The 19,507-nt window shown below is 45.4% G+C and overlaps 1 protein-coding gene across 1 annotated transcript in view; it reads left to right on the top strand.

Moving 5' to 3' along the window:
* Nucleotides 1-412: 412 nt before the first annotated feature.
* The window catches only part of CTNNBL1 (catenin beta like 1), a 47,426-nt gene continuing 28,331 nt past the window's right edge, over nt 413-19,507 (top strand). The window contains exons 1-7 of the mRNA XM_041478778.1: nt 413-523; nt 7,874-8,062; nt 10,232-10,338; nt 11,206-11,345; nt 14,978-15,075; nt 17,267-17,360; nt 18,155-18,246. Of these exons, the coding sequence (XP_041334712.1) occupies nt 494-523; nt 7,874-8,062; nt 10,232-10,338; nt 11,206-11,345; nt 14,978-15,075; nt 17,267-17,360; nt 18,155-18,246 (750 nt within the window). The 5' untranslated portion in view covers nt 413-493. The remainder of the gene's footprint in view (nt 524-7,873; nt 8,063-10,231; nt 10,339-11,205; nt 11,346-14,977; nt 15,076-17,266; nt 17,361-18,154; nt 18,247-19,507) is intronic.

The following is a 19,507-nucleotide window of genomic DNA, read 5'->3' on the forward strand; positions in this document are numbered from 1 at the left end:
AGCGCTCGGGGCCGGCTGAGGGGGCTCTGCCGGGTGTCGCTCCCCCCGGGGCACAGCGGGGCCGGGACCGCCCGCGGCACCAGCTGCTCGGGGCACGGCGGGCCCTCCTGTCTCCGGGCGTGCCTCGGGGTCTCGTCCCCTCCCTGCCCTGCACCGCGTGGCACCGGGGACAGGCGGGATGTCCCCGAGCCGCGTCGCGGAGCCGTGAGGGGCGGGGGAGGCCCCGCTCCGCCCGCGCCCGTTCGCGACAGCCCCGCGCTGCTTTGCGGCAGTGTGGCGCCTCCCGCCTCTCCCTTTCCTGCACGGCCCCCCTTGCCTCGCTTTCCGGCAGTGTGGCGCCTCCGCCTCTCCCTTTCCGGCACGGCCCCCCTCGCCTCGCTTTCCGGCAGTGTGGCGCCGCGCCGCCCTGGCCTGTGCTGCCTGCCTTACGGCAGGTGTCGCGCGGCCCCGGTGGTTTGCGACAGGTTCCCGGTGGCGGGGCCCGGTGGGCGCGATGGACGTGGGGGAGCTGCTCAGCTACCAGGTGAGCTCGGGAGGTTGGGCCGTGCTGGGGGGTCGGGGTCCCCTGTGCTCCGTTCCCAGCACGGAGGTGACCGCTTCCGTGGCCCCGCTGCGGCGGCAGCGATGCTGCTCCGGCTCCGGTGCGGCCGCGGGCCTGGGGCGGCCGCCGTGCGGGGCCTCACCGCCGCACTCGGTGCGCTCGCACGGGGTCTGGTTAAAGTGCCGCTAGGTTTTGGGGGTCTCTCCCGTTTTTCTGCGCGGCGGTGCCCGGTAGGACCCGGTTACCGGCGGCTCCGCGGCTTTGCCGGTGTCGCTTCGGCCGCAGATGGGCGGATTGGAGCTGGAGCGAGGCCTGGGCTCGTTCCGTGGCTGTTCTTTTTCTCCCTGTTTTATGACAAAGCTCATTTAATTTAATTTTCATCAAAATATGTTTTTAGAAGTTTTCTTTATGAAAGTTTTCCTTTACTCGGAGCGTTTTCTCCCCTCGCCCTGCAGCCACTGGCGGCTCGTTGTGTGCAGGTGTCGAGTGTTGGTTTATTGTCCCAGGAGCAGATTCCAGGTGTTCCCTGTGGAACAGGGAATGCGGGCACAAACTGCAGTAACACTTTGATACCTTTTCTGGGATAATGCCGAGCTTTGCTTCGCTCCTCAGCCCGGCTGCAGCCGTGGGTTTCCCTGGGTGGGGAAAACACCCCGAGGCATTTCAGCCTGTAAGTGTGGCCAGCTCTGCTCCGAGCTGAGAGCACAGAGTTGCTGGTGTGCCTCATTCCGTGGGGCACACAGGTGGAGGGAGTGTCCTGCTGTTCACTCCATCTTTGTGCTTTGGGAATGTGATGTTTGGAGATGCTCAGGTAAAAAGGGGAAGTTTCTGTTGTGTTTGAGAGTTCCTCAGCAGTTTTCCCAATGGTATTGAAGTTTCTGGGGCAGTTTGTCTTTGAGAGCTCCACTGGATTATTCCTTGGTAATCTCCAGGATGTTTCCCTCTGTGGATTGCTCTGTCTCAAACATCCTTCCACATCCTGCTGCATCCAACAGCATGGCCCTGCTGGTCTGAGATCTACTCCACTTCTGTATTTCTCTGTCTTTTTCAAATGTGATTTTTCAACATCAAGTTAGAATTCTCATTTCTTACATTCCTATGATTCTTTGGCCTTGTCCTCCCCATCTGGGGGTCAGCAATGTCAGCCCTTACATGTCTGGGATGCAGGTTAAGGCACAGAGAGGTAAACCTGAATGAACTTTGTCATTTTTAAACCAAGTTCCAGTTTGGGGTTTTGTTGGTTGGTTTTTCTCTTGCCCTCAGAATGTGAACTCCCCAGGATTCCCTCCACTCTGGAGGGGAGTGTCCATCCACTTTGCTTTGCTCACTTGGATTTTGTGCAGCTTTCCCTTGGATGAGCTTTCAGCACAGTGAGGGGGTGATTGCTTGTGACAGTGGGGGCTCTGTTCTGTCGAGGTAAAGAAGTGCTGCTTAGCTGCAGGGTATCTAAATTTTAATTCCATTTCTTGCTGCTAAAATTGTTCTTAGCTGTGGGGAAAAGCATTTTCCAGCTTTCAACCAACTGCTGAAATAGTTCCTAAAGGATTTGTCCTGGCTCTGTGCTCTCCTGGGCTCTCAGCTGAATGCAGGTGGTTCTTGTGTCAGTAGCTGAGGTGATGCTTTAGTGAGCATTGGAAGTGAGTGGTGCTGAGTTCAGACCTCCAGAACTGCGTGCAATGTGAGTACAGCTGAAAGAAGTGCAGGAGCAGAAGGCAGGCAAATAGCTCTGGTTCTGAGAAAATGAGATTCCCTTCTGTGAGGGCATTTCCTGCTGAGATGTGGGGAAGAATAGTTGGAAACAGCAGATTTCTCTGCCTCCCATCCTGTGGGTCAGGCTCTGCCTGCAGGGAGGGTGGCTTGAAGAAGATGGCCAGGAGAGGGTGGCTTGGCAGCTCCCCCAGCAGCTCCTGGCCTGCTCCAGCCCTGGATTTGGAAGTTTTCCTGCTCTGGGCTGGGCTGTGGGCTGGCTCAAGGTCTCCTTGCTTGTCCTCGTTGCAGGGATGGTACCGGCTGTCGGGGAGGTGGTGTGGTGCCTCAGCTCTCTGATTTTAATCTCTTGCTGCAAATGAGTTGGTCTTCTCAACCTCCTTCAGCACAAACCAAAATAATTGCTTTCCTCTTACATGTTTTGAATTTTCTCCTCTAAATGTGTAATCTGTGCCCTTGCTTCGGCAAGAAGATGTTCTCCCTCAGAGGCAAACTTGGCGTGGAACACTGCAGGCACCGTGCCACCAATTCAGCCCCAAGTGTCTGCCAGAACGGGAAAAGAAACCTCTTGCAACAAAAAATACAATTAAACAGCACCTGGCCGTTTATACAAAGCTCAGGAATCCATAAACTTTACGTGTTGCTGCAAAACAGTTGCAGATGGTCTAAAGTGATGATTAAATATTGCTGCTGTTTGCCCAGATCCTCCGTGTTTGGTCTCTGATTACAGAGGGTAATTAAGAGGACAAAGCCAACTCCAGGGCTATTCAGCGTCTTCTTTCAGTTGTCTTGGGAGGGAATAAGGGAGATTATTTGAATTCTCATTAAAGGCAGATTTCCTCACTGTGAGTGATCCTTGCAAAGCACTGATTGTCAGTAAAATCAAGCAGCAGAAGAAGCAGTAACCGATGGGGTGAGATCTCCCCGTGGTCTGTCGGGGTTCAGTGCAGCGTGTACAGGGATGGATCTCTGTGGATCCACGGGGGCTCATCATCATTTCTGCTGCTGGTATGGATAATTTGCTGTCAATTTGCAATGTAATGGATGCATCTGATGGTAGGGGCAGCTCAGATGAGCTGGCTGTTGACTACTTACAGCATTATTACCCCAGTAGCTCGTGCAGTTAAACAAGGAGCCTTCACTGGCTCAGCTGTCTGCCACATCCTTTGGCTCTGCTCTTGGGAGTACAGCCCCATGCTGCTAGAGCTGTCTTGGTGCTCTCACAGGGTGGCAGATGAATCTCTAGTTTACTTCCCAATGTATTGTCTTTGACCACCAAACCAGGGGATGTCAAGAAAGATCCCTGTCCTGCGCCTTCCTGATGCGTTCCTTGGGTGGTTCAGAGCCTCACTGGAGGGCACAGGGGTTTGTTCCCTCTGAAATTAATAATCTGTATCCATGTGGGTACCTGTCATTACATTTGCCTCAGATTGTGTGATTTTGGAACTCTTGGGTCTCTTGAGATTTCTGATTTTCCTGGGGTACCAGTTCTTCCAGTTTTTAGCACTCAGATCCTGCACATTTAGAAGTGCTGTGTGTCATGCCTCAGGAAGAAAAAGCATGGGAAAGTGAGATTGATGGTAGCCTGCTTTATCACAAACGTTGGAAACAAAATTAGGAAGTCATTGAAGATTCCTCTGGAGATCAGGATCCCAAACTGACAGCTGCTGTGCTGCTTTCTGAGTGGCTCTTTGGAGCAGGCTGGGATGTGGGCACAGAAGCTGCATCATTTATGAAGATTTATTTCAGATTTCATTAACAAAAAATTTCTGAGCTTCACAGTAATGAGGTTACTTACAAAACAGATACCTTAGTAATACGAAACTCCTGAGTATTTCCTGGGTAATATGAAACTACTGAGACCTCTCTAAACCTTCCTTATGTTTGGCAAAGGCTGAAGCAATCAGGATTCTGAGAAATGTGTGTTCTGATTTTGTGGTGTACTTAACCTTGATATTAATGTGCAATCACTGCTTGGAGGGAGCCCAGGGGCGCTGGCAGATTATTGTGCTTTGATTTAGGACGTTGTTTCCCTGTTCCTCGTGGCACACGTGGCTGATGCTGCTCCTGCTGCCCACACTGAGGTCATGCTTGGCTTTACCTGGCTGTGCCTAGACCAGGATCTGTGTCAGGTGTGTCTGGGGAAAGTCTGTACCCAAAGGCTGGGCCCCAGGGAGTGTCTGCCAGCTAACAGACACAACCAGTACAGGAGGATTACAAGAGTAAGGCAAAGATAATTCTCCAATTCTCCCGTTCCCAATTACCAGCTTCTGTTTACTTTATCATATTTTATAAACAGTAGCTTTTTTTAAACCCTTTTGTATTCATTGGTTTTTGTGTGGTGCTATCAGTGTTAGATTTAAATGAAAATGCCTGCTGAATAAATTACTGTGAATGCCCTGCATTCATCAGGAACAGAATTAAGCTTAGCTAACATAACAATTGAAAAATGCTTTTCTTGTGCATTTTCTAATGAATTCTAACTTCTTGCCAGATTCACCTTAGCACAACTAAGTAAAAAACCCCACATTTTGTTTATCAAATAAATGATTAACTTTCTCTTTTCTACCAGAAAGACAGAACTTGTGCAGATGTCTGTGAAGCTGTGGGATTGGTTAAATAAATGTGTTTGATCACAATCTGTGTGTTTGCTGAGCGAAATGTACCAGGCTCGGTGCAGCAACCTCTGAGCTTAATTCTTGCTAGTTGGTAAGAGTCCTTTGCAAAACACAAATGCAAACCCAAGATGAAAATCAATGAACAAAAAGTAATGCCTGCCTTAAATCAGTTGTTCATGACTGTGCATCTCTTGTGGAATGAGCAGGACCCAGGTGTTCCACTCAGGCCTTGGTTTCTTGGCTTTAATAAGTGCTGGTTGGGAACAGCAATGTTCTTAGCGAGGTTTTGCATAACATCAATAAGGAGAGGCAAAGCCTTAATGCCTGCTTAATAGCGTTTGCCCAGAATTCAATTACTGCCTATTGCCAGGCTGCTGGCAGCGTTAATGATCGCACGCGGGGCACTTCCATGATTTATCATAATGATTCTGCTCTGTGTTAGAGACGCCTCCCCCAGCAATGCATAAATACAAAAAAGGGTAAAATAATTGAGATGGAAGCAAGGGTGTAAATTCTGGTCTTGAGGATTGTGTACTCAGAGGAAATGGGGATGGTTTCATGATGGAGTTTTAATTTAGGTATTGTTCTGGGATGCAGTCCCTTCCTATGGCACATTAGTTGGCATCTGACAGACCCCCAGCTCCCTCAGCCTCTCATTACACCTCTGGCTTGCCAGAGGCTTTGGTCCTTTTTAATGTTTAGAAATAAGAGTGAGGATTGAGATTCCAATTCCGAATTAGGAACATCCATGGCAAATCTTGTTGAGATTTAGGTGTAAATTTCAGGATTTATGTCACTAATTGCTGTATTTGTGACATTAATCTGTCAAAGATGGTTTAGGATGAGTGGGGTATTACCAAGGAGTGAATGGAAGGACATAGGAAGGGCAGGGCCCCTTGTGACATCGAGGACATTGAGTAAGGAGTATGGATTTACTGAAGTTTTTTCTTTGGGTGATGTCATTTAGCAGAGCACCTTTTCCTTATTCTTTTTATGGGGTTGCTGGTTGCTCAGGGAGTGTTTGAATTATTAGTTGTTGTCAATGACACATTTGTTTCCAAATGGATCTATGTGAAATTATATTTTAATGTACCTAGAAGATAAGTAATAGGAATCTGCTTAAAAAAAAAACAACCCAATCCACAAAACCCTCCAAGCAAATAAATTTTTCATTTCACAGAATCTCTGGGTATGCTTCCATGTCATGGCTATTGAATTATGAGCTGAGTAACTGCTTTAAAAGTGCATGGAGGCACTTTAGAAGGGTTTTAAGTCAGGAATGTACCATCTGTAATGGAAATGGCAGAGAAGATATAGGGAGAAAGGAGACAGATAACAGAGCTTGAACAGGTTTGCCTGGGAGTGAGCAGATACAGCTCTGATTTGTGCTAATGTGTTGTCTGGGAAACTTGATTCTGCATCTTCCCTAAAATGGTGACAAGGTGTAACCCTGAAAACAAGGTGATCCCAGCCAGGCTGCTCTCTGGCCTGCTTCTTAACTATAATTAACTCCTCATGTGCTTTTTGGGGCTGGGGGGAGGGTGGGCTTAATTTTTTTACATCTGAAAGCAGCATTTTCTCTGGAGCAGATGATTTACCAGCTTGTTGTTGGTACTGGGCTGTGCCACTGGTGCAGCACGTGGCAGAGCTGGAACCACAGCTGGATTCCCTTAGGAGCCTGGAGGGTTTATTACCCTCTGCAGCCCAAAAGTTCCTAACCTGCCAGGGAGCTGGAAATTCCCATCTTGATGCTCACACAAGTGCCAGACCTGGCAGGAGAATGGAAGTGTCACTTTTTTCCTCTCATCAAACTTCTTCTCATCAAATCAAATTTCTTCTCATCAAACATGAGAAGGATCTCAGTCTTGCATAAAAGCAGGGTCTGTGTTCGTGGAAGCCTGGTGTGACTTTTGCCATTTTAGACAAAGGGTCCCACAGAGCAGAGGAGTAGGGGCTGCCTGCCAGGTGGTGTTTTATGAATTAAGATGGACATGTGTTAGACCTAATGAAGTTACAAAATCACCTACCAAGTGACTTGAGCAGTGATGTAAAGTAAAAGTATTTTTGTTATTATTTATTATTCTTGATACATACACTTCTTTTAAATAGTAAAGAATTAAGCTTTGTTTTGCTGTAATTATAGAGCATAGAGTACTCCTGTTCCAGCTTGGTTGTCCTTCAAAAATGTGAGAGACCAAATTTAATGTCCTTGTAGCTTTTGAGGGGAAAGTTTTTTCTTCTGTTGCAAATGCTTTTATCCCTTTCTGCCTGAATGAAAACATGGGATTAGGATTAATGGACTTCTTGTCCTTGGCAAATTTTATTTTGACAATTAACTAGAAATAGTGGAATAAAATAATAGGTTGTTCCAAGCAAACCACGATGGTTTGGGCACTGTTTAATCCAGTGCCAAGCCCCTGCAGAGCTGCAGCAAGCAGCAGTCCTCCTTGTCTTGCCTACACTGGGTTGGGCTGATTCTGCTTTGACTTGTCAGCAAACTTCAGACAGAAGGATGGGGGTGAAATGGGAGGCACACAGGAACTCAATATAATCTTGTATACATTGTGGGTAAAAAATTATCTTTCCCTGCTGTCTGCTGAGCATGTCAGTCTGCTGGCTGTGAAATGTGGGGTTGTCTGAGCTGAGTCAGCAGACCGGGGTGCCTTGATGGGCAGCTGTGCCCCACTGAGCAGGGCTGTTGGGCCACTCCTTGTCTGTGCACTCCTTGTCCTTGCTGTCTATGAAGATATTTTCCCGTGAATTGTGTTCATAGATCAAAGAAGGTAGGATGTTGACACAGCTCTTGGCAGAGGCATTCATCTACTCATGTGATGTTCCACTTCACTAAATTAATTTCCTTTCCAGTTTTCAGAGTTGTTAAGTGTCGTGTAAGCAAATCTTTTAAACTTGTAAGAATTTCCTCAATATGGCTTGTAATATTGGTATTCTGGTTTGCAAGGGTCACTAAACGCTTGTATTCATTCACCTTTTACTTCTCTGACTTCAGCCTAACAGAGGGACAAAAAGACCCCGTGATGAAGAGGAAGAGGAAATCAAAGCACGTCGGAAACAAGCCAGTGCCCGAGAGCATGGTCGTCATAGGGAAGAGGAGTCTGCTGCCCTGGAAGAAACTGATGATGAGAAGAAGAAACTCCTTCAGATAATTGAGAGGGATGGAGAAGAGGAAGATGAGGAAGTAAGTCCTCTGGGAAAGGAGAGGCAGTGGAAATAACCAAACACCAAACCCCTTCTCTGTGATTTCCATTTCTTGCCATGTAGGTGGTGAGGCTTAATGTGATTTTTCTGTGCTCATACAGCTTCGGTTTGTGGGTTTGCTTTCCTGCCCTGCGGGGTGTTCATTAATTTCAAATTTCTCAAATATATCAGCTGAAGATTTAAAGTGGGGGCAAAAAGGAGAGGGCTTTCATGTCTAATCTCTGTTTGGTTTGAGAATATCCATATCATCTTCTAAAGTATATTTTTAGGAAACAGTTTCTGTGTTCTAACCAATTTCCTGACTGTTGTTCTCATCAGTACCCCCAACCATGCAGCTTCTCCCCCTCTTTGTAGCTGTGCAGCAGCAGCAGCAAATAAACAAACATTCTTCTGTACAAGAAGGGTCTTAGGTCAGAGGAGGGGGGTGGCAGCTGTCAAGGGTAAATGATTTCAAGCCTTGGAGACAGAAATCCAATGCTGCATTGGCCTTTCTGCCAAGGGCCAGGGAAAAGATCACTTTATAAATGTGACACATGGATTGGTATAAATCTAGAAGATATTTGCCTCCTGCTGCCTGTGTCCTGTTTGATAAAAAAACAAGTGATATTCACCACTGCAGAATCGTGTAGCTTTGTAAAATATCATTGTCCTTTGTATACAGCATTGCCAGCATCCGTCTTTAAGAATCTCCCTCTTTTTTTGATGTTGAGCTATTGCCATGACAGTTGTTGCTGATAGCAGAGAAAGATAATGCAGGATTTCTGTAGCATTTCAGCTCCTGGGAGGATGGATCGAGAGAAGAGTCCTCCTGACTGGCTGGAGTCTCGTGGATTCCTGCAGTGTGCCAGTCCCTCATCTTTGTCAAGTGGAGTCCTCCCAGCCAGACATTTTAAAGGCTGAAAGTCCAGGCTTTCTTTAGAACTCAAATCTCTTGTTTATTACTTTGGACTGCAGTTAATACAAGTGCCTTAAAATGTGCTTTGTCCCAGTAAATTTGATGTGAAGAAGCTAATCTGTAGGACACTGCAATACTGAATGCAAATTCAATACAAGATATAAAGCAGATCCTAATGGAGATATCGTAGTGATATGTGTTAGAGGAAGCAAAGAATCAAAGGGAACAGAAGGAAGCAGTGTCAGCATGTGTGGGTTGAAATCCCACTGCAAGAAGAATGTGCTTTGGGCACTGTAGTATTGATTGGCTGAATGGGATGGTGACATGAGCAGGATGGCAATGAGACAGGTTGGGCAAAGGAACGGAGGAAATCCAATCATAACTGAAGGCTGGGGCTGGTGTTGTTATTGTAATGGAGTTTGCTGAAGAAGTGGAGGTTTTCTGTCTCGTACCACATTGCTGCTTAGAGTCACTGACCAAAGAAACTGCAACACAGCAGCAGCAGCTCTTGATTTAATCCTGAGCAGGGGATGGGCACAAAACTTGGCTAAAGATGGGAGGATGTCTGGTTTGGTTTTTGAGAGCTTCTCTTAAATAGTGGTTGTAACACAGTCAGAGGAGAGGGAAGAGGTTACACAGGGAAATCTATATCATCAACTTTTTAATAAAAGAAGTGCATTAAAATCGTAAACTAAGGAAAATGTTTGTAGGTGTCAGGGAGGCAGCTGATATTGCATTGCTGCTGTACAGTAAATATACAACTCCAGCTGAGAAACACCTTAGGAGCATTTACAAAATAAAGAGAAAATACTAGAGTGGAATATTGATTTATTTTTTTCTTAGGAAAAGGCTTTAAGATAACAGTGAAAGCTTATCCAAGTGAGGAAAATGCAGAAGAACATAAATTCAGGGCAGTTAAATGTAGACTTAAAAAAAGCAATAGCACAACAAGAGACTTCTGCAGAGAAGCTCTCTGTGGGCACAGGCTGTGAGTGCAGGTTTGCTCTGTGTCAGAAGCAGAAAAACCTCGATATGAACTGGTGGTGCCAGGTTACAACAGGTGTAAAAGAGCAGCTCGAGGTCTGAGCTGGAGTGGGTACTGATGGCATCTGAGGTGTTTGGCAGCTCTGCGCAGTGAGATTCCAGAGCTGGCTGGAATTCCCAGGGCCCTGGGCCTGGCTGCATTCCCACCACATTGCTGGTATTTCTCCAGCCATCGAAAGCTCACTTTTCTGCCTTTTCTGATTTGGTCAGGAGGAACCTTTGGATGAAAGTTCAGTGAAGAAGATGATTCTCACCTTTGAGAAGAGATCCTACAAAAACCAGGAGCTGCGGATCAAGTTTCCTGATAATCCAGAGAAGTAAGACTATACTTAACTTTTTTTCCTTTGATTTTAGGTGTAAACCTAAATAAATTTCTGGAATATAGAGATGTTTTCAGTTACATAAGGCTTATGTAACAGCAGTTATTGCCTTGTAGTTCTTCTAAATATTATTTGAAACTGACTTTTTTAATTAAAAATGGCTTTGTTGAGACTCTGGTGGGGCCAATATATTGCTGGCAGCACAAAAACCATCATCAGCAATAATGAAAGGTTCCATTCCATCATTTGATGTGAAGGTGTGTGCTTGCATACCAGCCAGAGATCTGTGTGGGGAGGAAATAATTTCGTGTTACCCAGTGCTGTGGTGAGCAGAACAGCTGGATGGGCTCTGAGAGCCAGATGTGTGTTTGTGTTCTTGAAGCCTCTTCCTCCCTTCAAGGTGTTCTTTTATATACATTAAAGGGATTTCTTCCTACAGTTTAATGCCATTATTTTTTTGTCCTGTTTGCTGTCCTTTCCCTTACCCAGTTTATTTTTATGGACTTCAGACTCATACAACCCACATACTAATATTTGCTAGCTAGGGAAGGTGCAGCGCTCTACAGAATTTATTTTATAAGCAGTTTTTCTCTTGTATGGCTGCAGCATCTTGATTTTAATTTCTTCTTGAAATTCTAGAACTGATTTGCAAAATTGGAACAAATCTGCTTATTTACTCTATGTAAATTATACAGTAGAAATGTTTATGCTGCTGCAGGATTAAACTTCAAGGGGCAGGTGTAGGACAGGGAGGATAGAAATGCTGGTGCTGTGTGCACCTGGGGTGACAAGTCCTACGTGGTGTCTCCTGGAAGGTAGTGGTCTCTTCTTGCCTTTTTGTTACCCTTTTTTGTCTTGCCTCAGGTTTATGGAGTCAGAACTGGATTTAAATGACATCATTCAGGAAATGCACGTGATTGCGACGATGCCCGGCCTGTATCACCTGCTGGTGGAGCTGAACGCTGTGCAGTCACTGCTTGGGCTGCTGGGACATGACAACACAGATATCCTTCAGTTGTTAAAGCAGCTCTCGTGGGAGAGGCTTTCCACAGACTTTTCTGTAATCTCTCATATCCTCTTTCCCAGGCTCCTGTAGATGTTTTTCTCCTCTTCCCACCACACTGAATTTATGTGTTGGTTTTTCATTTTTTTCCCAGTGAAAGCCTTCTTTGTTCAAGTGATATTGATTCTGAATTTTTTTTCAGTGCTGTTATTCTCCTTTCTTGTTTTATGATCCTTTCATCTAGTTTTGAGTGGCAGTGTTAAGAGTGTGAGCAGATGAGCGGCACAGGAGAAGTGAAGACCTGGACTTCACAATGATAATCTCAGACTGTGCAAATTTTGGAATAGCCCCAATGAAAAGGAAACTGTTTTACCCCTTCTTGCTGAGAGCTGAGCTGTCAGGCTGTCAGCTGTTTGTCATGGATTAGCTCACCACATGCTTCACCTTAGTTTGTAAATGTGTCCTCTTCATGTGTCCATGCCTTTAGTTTGGTGTGCACAGAGCTCAAGGCTGTGGGTGGCCCCTCTGGTTAAGTACACAACCAGAGACAATTCCATTTCCATGCTCAGTGAGGTCCAGTGTCACTGACCCTGATCCCTCTGTGCACCTGGCTCTTGTACCTCTGGAGCTCTGAGGGCATCTGAGGAAGAGCTTCCTATTAGTTGTTGATCAAAAACAGTGCCATTTTTTGAGTATCCTGGTGCCTTGATGCTTAGCTGTCAGCTGGGAACTGGCACTGTGCCCAGCTCGCCACTGTGCAGTCTGTAAAAGCAGACCTCAGACCGCTTTGCTTGTAAAATACTCTACAGCAGATTAAGCTGAAAAATTGTTACATGACTTGGGAGATTGCATGTGTGTGTTCTGAAAATATCTGTGGGTGGAGGGAGCAGTGAAGCCCTGTGGAAAGGGCACTGCGTGTCGACTTGGGACTCAGGCAGTCCTTTTTCCATTTTTATTGATCCATGGCCTTAGGAAGGTAATTTATTCTTTGCTTCTTTATGTGTAAAGCAGGAGATAACACTTACCAGCTTTCCTGAGGTGTTTTGGAATATACAATGTGAAAAGGCCTGTTAGTGCTGCATGTTGTGGTCTGATGCACAGATCTTGGTTTTCTTTTTTAGCACTTTTCTTTATAGCACCATCTATTGAGAATTCATAATTCATTCTTTCTAAGTGGGTGCAGTGATCAGAAGCTAAAACCAAAACATAAATATTTTATTGCATGCCAGTTTATATTAGCGAGCACTGTGTTTGGGTATTTTGACTTGCATCAGGCAGAACCTTGATGTGATGAATGCTGGTCCCTGCAAAACAGTAAAGCCCACAGCTTCCCTTATCCAAGATCTGCAAGGAAATGGCTCTCAAATAACTGTTAACAATTTATGTTGTACAGGGGAAAGCTCCTCCCATGCAAATCCAATTTCGTGGTTACTGTAGTTTAATTATTTATTTTATACCAGACACCACAGATTTGTTTGTACTGTGTACTTTTATACTGAATTTCTCATTCACAGGGGGAAAAGGAACTCTGGGAATATTGACTGGGATAGCAGAGCTGTTTGGCAGATAAAGTGCACCAGAGCACAGCTTGCTTTGTCCTATCTGCCATGGAAAGCTTTGTGCTTGGCTCACTGCTGCTGTCAAAGACTTGTCAGGGTTTCCATCGTGAACTCTTTTTATTTGGTTTGCAACTTGCCTATCAATGAGTTAATGGGTAGGAATTTGGCCTGAGAACTGCAATTTTGGGAAAGTGTATTTCTTGTTGTAAAACTGCTGAAGTGTTTTGAGCTCCATTGGAAGCAGAGACTGCTGCTGCTCACATACAGGGTAGAAGCACTGTTAAGATGAAGCATCTAGACATAAAGCTGAATTGATACAGCTCAGATTTCTAATGACATTTTGTTAAAACAAATGGGAAAATATTTTTTAAAATGAGTTCTTCAAGGAGAGAACTAAACAAATGACTCTTCAGATGCAATTTAATTGTGGTGTCTTGAGGGACTAATGCAAGGAGACAAAAGCAATGTCCAGGGGGAGCAAATAATCTGCTGAATGATTCATACAGTTTTACACAAAACATGTGAATGAAAGATGATCACCAACAAGATTTTATTAATGAAAGACACAAAAGCTTCAAGCAAGGCTTTGCTTTACTATCTCCTAAATTTTATAGGATAGCTGATACTCTCACTGCAAGCCCCAACAGAAGCTTCCCAGACAGGAATGCCCTGTGTGATGAACTCTGCTGAATTCTTTGCTGTGCACTCTCAAAAGAACTTGGTTCAGTTATCTTTGTGGCACCCAGGAGACAGCAGAAATCTTCAACTGATTCCTCCCTGAGCTTTCTCTCCCATGAGCTGATGAAACTCCATTACCTCAATTTGTCCTCATCCACCCTGTATTAACCCCCAGACCACCTCAGTGGTCCTCTGCTCTCCCAAGCACAGTGTGTCAAGGTCTCTCTTTTATTGGGAGAGCCCACAACTGAACAAAATATTATGCAAGTTGCTCCATGAGGGCCAAGGAGAAGATAAGAATTCCCTCTGTTGACTTGCTGGTTTTGCTCTTGCTGGTGCAGTGTAGGGTGTGATTAGCCTTTGTCGCTGCAGTGACACTCTGCTGAGGTGACACTTGCCTGAAGTGACACACTGGTGACTCTCCTGCAGCTTGTCCAGCAGAAGGTCCAGGCTCTCTCTTGCAGAGCTCACCTCTCCAGCCAGCCCCAGCACATGGCTGAACCTCACTAAGAAAAGACAGATGAAAATACTTTTCCTGTTGCTGCTTGTGTGTCTGAGCAAATGCACAAATAGGAGACCTGGGAGCCGCTTTGTCAGCCCGGGCACTTGAGAGAGATCCATCACAGAGTGGTTATTTAGGACATTCAGAAAACCACGTCTCCTGCTCTGCCCTTGGGACGCAGGCAGGATTGATCAGTGTGTCTGAGAGAATAGGGAAGTGGGTCTAATGAGCTGGAATACGTCTTGTCTTACAAGGGAGCTGTGCAGCAGGCAGGGGAGCTGTGTGTTATGCAGCCCAGAGTTAATGAGTGAAAATTGGGCTGGCAGAAGCTCTGCTGTTCCTGCGAGGGCTGCAGTTTGAGGAGTGTGCTGCCCTAATTGGGCTGGGCAGAGGGGGGTGATGCTCCTGCTGCCGGCGGTGCCCTCGTTAGGTGTGTGTGTATCAGGTTAGCAGGGCTATCACTGAGAGCAGAATACCCAAATCACATTATTATAACTCATTTCTCTTCGCTTGTGTTCAGTCTTGACAATGCAAGATGGTGCCTCCTTAGACCAACTCCGGCATGTTTGATTTGAAAAAAATAAGTAACTTCCATGAAGAAACAGTAAAATTGCCTGATACAGTAAGCATAGAATCACATTTGTTTTTATCATTCCCAATTGTTCAGATTCCCTAATTTTAGCACTTCTGGGGAAGGTGTGCTGCAGTAGTCTGTGTGCTCTTGTGTCTGGTATCTGTACCCTGCTGTTGTGATTGTAATGCATTTTATCACCTCACTGGTAATGTATTGCCAGTTGCTTTGGGGTCATGTCATGAACACACTGGCCTAAGAGCCATCTGCTATTGCTACTAAGTGCATTTGCCTCCCTGTTGGTTGTCCTTAACACTCGGCACATGTTTCCATAGCTGTGGTTGACTTGCTGCAAGAGCTGACTGATATTGATACTCTCCATGAGAGTGAGGAAGGAGCTGAAGTCCTCATAGACGCTCTTGTAAGTAGGAAACCCCAGATTATTTCAGTGCCTCAACATCTGCCTCAGCCCAGCAATGAGCACTGACCCATCCTGCTATCTGCAGCTGTGTCTGGCTGTCTTTGCTGCCAGCATTGTGATGGAGATAGCCAGGAGAAGCCTGTTCTGAACCTGAGACCATGATGGCTGTTTTTGATGAAATGCTAGAGTTTGGGGAGTGGGTGGTTGCACCATTTGCACATTGTTGCACCACTTCTTTTTTGGATGGAACGCTGTTATATTGCAAAATTTGTGTAGGCTGGGAGATTTTTTGGCGCTGGGAGGGAGAACAAAGTAATAATATTTGTGACTTGGACAGTGTCCCATTGAAAACAGGAGCTTTGTTTGCATTTCCCTTCTCTCCCGTGAAAAAGTGTGACTTGAGTTCACTAATGGAGAGCTGAAGTTTGTTACCCAAAGGACAGTGATGCTCCTGTGACCTTTCAGTCTCACCTCTTGCACAGGAGACTGGATGTCTTCTACCCAGTAACTCTTGTTTCTAGCCCCAAAATCTGGGCTTGAACTGGGGCATCTGTCAGTGACGGTGGGATTTTTTTCTTAACAAGAAGTAAAAACTTGAAAGTTTCATGTAGCAGAGCAAATGAACTTTAAGGACGGAGGAGGGTACAGAGGTAAGGATCCCTTTTGGCACAGAGAGTGAACCAACCCAGAAAATTGCCTAAGTGGGTAGCAGATGCGTTGGTTGGTGTTAAGTGTTCCTTGCACAGTTAACTCTGAGTGCCTCTTGGCCTCTATGGGGGTGGATTTCCCCTTTTCCTGCTGTTTGTGCTGGATGCCTTCTGCTCCCCCGCTGCAGAAGGGGAATACCAAACTCTCCAGAGAGGTGATGCCCAGCCAATCATGAGTTTTACAGGTCTGTCCTACCTTGGAACTGGTGAATTGCTGCCTTTGAGCATCACTATGGCTGTGTCTGTGTCTAGTTCTGTAACTATTATGCTGAATTTGGAAGACAGGAAATTACAGTTTTTCTTTTGTTTGGTTAGTTTGGCTTCTCTGTTTTCTCCTACAATCCTTGTCCAGTCACTATAATGTTACCTTCCAGAGGTTAATGACAGTGCCCAGAGCCCAGTTCCTCCAGCTGGCCTCTGGACTGTTGTTAATTACTCTGCCTTGGTGGGGAGGTTGCTGGGTGAAGGAAATGGGAGGAAGGAGCTGCTAGAGAAGATGTTTTCTATAAAATATGTGGAGAGGTAGTAAATCAAGTGCAGTTCTTCCTGTTTTCATTGTCACCAGCCAACTGATAATAGCCATGTTTAGAGGTTTCATTGTCCTGCTTGAAAGAAACAGGTCAGGCCTATCTTGGGAGAAATGTTTAGATATCTGCTTTTTAGATTACTTTTTCTTTTAAAGAAAGTAGGTAAAAGGTTGTAGGGTATCTGAAGATTGTTACATTGTTTTCTGCAGCAGCCCATATGTGTGTTTTTTCCACATACTGGGTCCAAAGCTGGTTGAGAGTGTTTGAATTTGTAATGCTATTTTGTTTAACTGTTCCAAGCTCACATCCACAATGGAAAGTTTGCCAGAGTCAAGCTGGGACTCTTTCCAATTCCAGTTTCAAAGGTGTATTTTGGGTGTGAGCTCTGTGATTCAGGGACTCCCCCCTGCCTCTCTAGTTTTCCTTAACTCACTGAAGCCAACTTGGTGCATTCATCTTGAGAGGATTTAACTGCAGGACTTCAGCTGGTGACAGTTCAGCTCTTGGGTTTGGATCTGTGTGTGAGCGTTGTTCTGTCAGCTTTTTGTACCTGTTAGGTGGAAGGTCCAGCAGCAATGTAGGCAGGCAGCAGTGACCAGCTGGGAGTGCAGCTGCTCACAGAGCTGACAGTTCTCCCATCCACAGTGGTTTGTGAGCCTCATGCTTCAGAATTCTGAGGGATTATAAATGAGTCAGGCTGGTTCAGGAAATAAGACTGTGACAAGGTGCATGTTTTCCTCCTGATGGTTTTCTGTTTAATCTGAAACACAAAAGTTTTTTCATTAATTAGGAAAAGCATAGTGACAGATTTGCATGATGACTCTTTTTCTTCCTCTGAGATTTTACAGCAGGGTTGTTCATGTCTTCTGGTCATGTTTGGCAGGGTATTTCCTTAATTTTCTTCTTTTCATTCTTGTTTCTCATCTCTTTATCTTTTCCATGACCCCGGGGATTTAGGTGGAGGGCCAGGTTGTGGCCTTGTTGGTCCAGAATTTAGAGCGCCTGGATGAAAGTGTGAAAGAGGAGGCTGATGGTGTCCACAACACCCTGGGTAAGTGGCTGCTGCACAGCAGCACAGCAGTGAAAAAATGCCTAAACATTCACTGGAAAATGCTGTAGAAAAAGAATGGATAGTTCAGCCCTCTCACAGAAATAGTGGTTTGTACCAAGGGGTATGAATTATCCCTTCCTTGTCACCCTCCTCTTTTTCTCTTGGACTGCCAGCACTGCAGTACAGGATCTGGTACAGCTTTTATTCAAGCACAGCTTGGGATCACTTGTCCCTGGAGCCAGAGTTTGTCCTTTGTCCCATGGCTGCATCATGAAAGGTGCCTCTTCCCAAGCCAGCTGTGTTGGGAGGTGCAGATACATGGATCACTGCACTGCACCAGAGGCAATCACAGAACTGTTTGTGTTGGTAAAGCTCTCTAAGATCACTGAGTCCAGCTATTAACCCAGCACTGCCAAGGCCACCACTAAACCATGTCCCAAAGTGCCACATCTACACAGCTTTTAAAAACCTCCAGGAAAGTGCTCCACTGTCCATGTATTTACTATGAACATATCTGTGAGCTATACTTTGTGTCTTAACAATATATTTAACTTTCAGGTAGTAAAACATTTGCAATTCATGGAAGGACATAACTGCTCCTCTGCTGCCTGATCACTGCACAGCACAGAACCATTGCAGGGTGGTGCCACTGCTGGCAGTCACACCATCACCCACTCCTTGCAGTCCTTTGGGATCGTAATCTCCCAGGACTGCAAGAATGAGAGATACTGGAAACAAGAGATTTGTACTTCCTGGTGGAGAAAACCATCTTTTTTGTGTGTTTTTCTTGCCAGGAATCGTGGAGAACATGGCAGAGTTCAGGCCGGAGATGTGCACGGAGGCTGCACAGCAGGGCCTCATGCAGTGGCTGCTCAAGAGGCTGAAGGTGAGCTGGTTTCTCACTTTCCTTCTACAGACCAGTTAGCACAAAAACTAGGTTAAGAAAAGTCAGTTGTGCTTGTGTGTGTTGTAAAAGCCCAGTTACGGACAAAAAGTTATAGTTCAGGGTCTATGTCCTCAGCAGTTTTAGTTTTTAGGTTTTGTCTTTATAAATGTCTTGCAGTAGAAATTGTGTCTTTTATCTTTTCATATGATTCATATATGTTGAATTTCCATGTGTGAGATCTGTAGGACTATGAAAGCTGACCAGTGAGAGGGGACACTAATATTAACCATTTAATGGTTTTTGCTTCCCACATTTCTAACAATTTTTGAGTTTTAAGTGATGTTTGTGTTTAAATGCTGCTGGGGGCGGTTTTTACTTTGAACTCAGCTAATTGCCTTTTAAATTAAGATCTGGTTTTCATACACTGCATCCTTTGACAGCGAGTTACACACTTTAACTCTGTCTTGTGTGAAAAAATGCCTAAACATTCACTGGAAAATGCTGTAGAAAAAGAATGGATAGTTCAGCCCTCTCACAGAAATAGTAAAGGAAATATAGCAAAGAAATTCTGGCTGTTCTCTGACCTGTCACTAAGGCATTAGCACTTCCATGCTTAAATGTCTGCATGATTAGCAAGCCTCTGAATTCCAGAAATTCTCCATCAGCTGTGTAAGTGCAGGTACCCCTCTGTGCACTTCACATCCTTGTTAACAGAAGTAATCTGTAATTTCTCACTACAGGAAGTAACATAATTATGTTCTTTGCTTGAAAAGAAAAAGTGAAGTTAATTTTAGTCTTGCCAGGTATGTACTGCTGCCTGCCATGGAATTGCTGTGGCAGCTGAAAGACTGAAAAACCTGGGAAAGCAAAATAAGCCCAACTAGGAGTCCCCTCCTTGGTGCCACAGAACATGAATGCTCAATGGTATTCCAAGCTTGTGCAGGATGTGTCTGTTGGGTTCTCTGGCTGTGTTAATTGCTGGATTTGGGATGTAGGATCAGGCAGGGCTTTTTCTTGCCTGTACAGGGTTGTGGGGAGCTAATGAACCCCTCTGCAGGTGCTTTGGCTCTTGGCAGTGCTTGGTCTTGAATCTCTCTCCCTGACATATGTGTTTGGGATTAACCCAGGATCTCAGCAGCTGGGTAGAGCTGCTGTGGAATGTCTGCAGGATAAGTTTTAAGATCAGGGTTCTGTCTGAGCAGTGATGAGGACATCTGGCACACAGCACAGAGCATGACTTTGTTTCCTGACAGCATTTCAG

Source organism: Pyrgilauda ruficollis, unplaced genomic scaffold (assembly GCF_017590135.1).
Source record: "Pyrgilauda ruficollis isolate IOZ18807 unplaced genomic scaffold, ASM1759013v1 scaffold46, whole genome shotgun sequence".
NCBI lineage: Eukaryota > Metazoa > Chordata > Aves > Passeriformes > Passeridae > Pyrgilauda > Pyrgilauda ruficollis.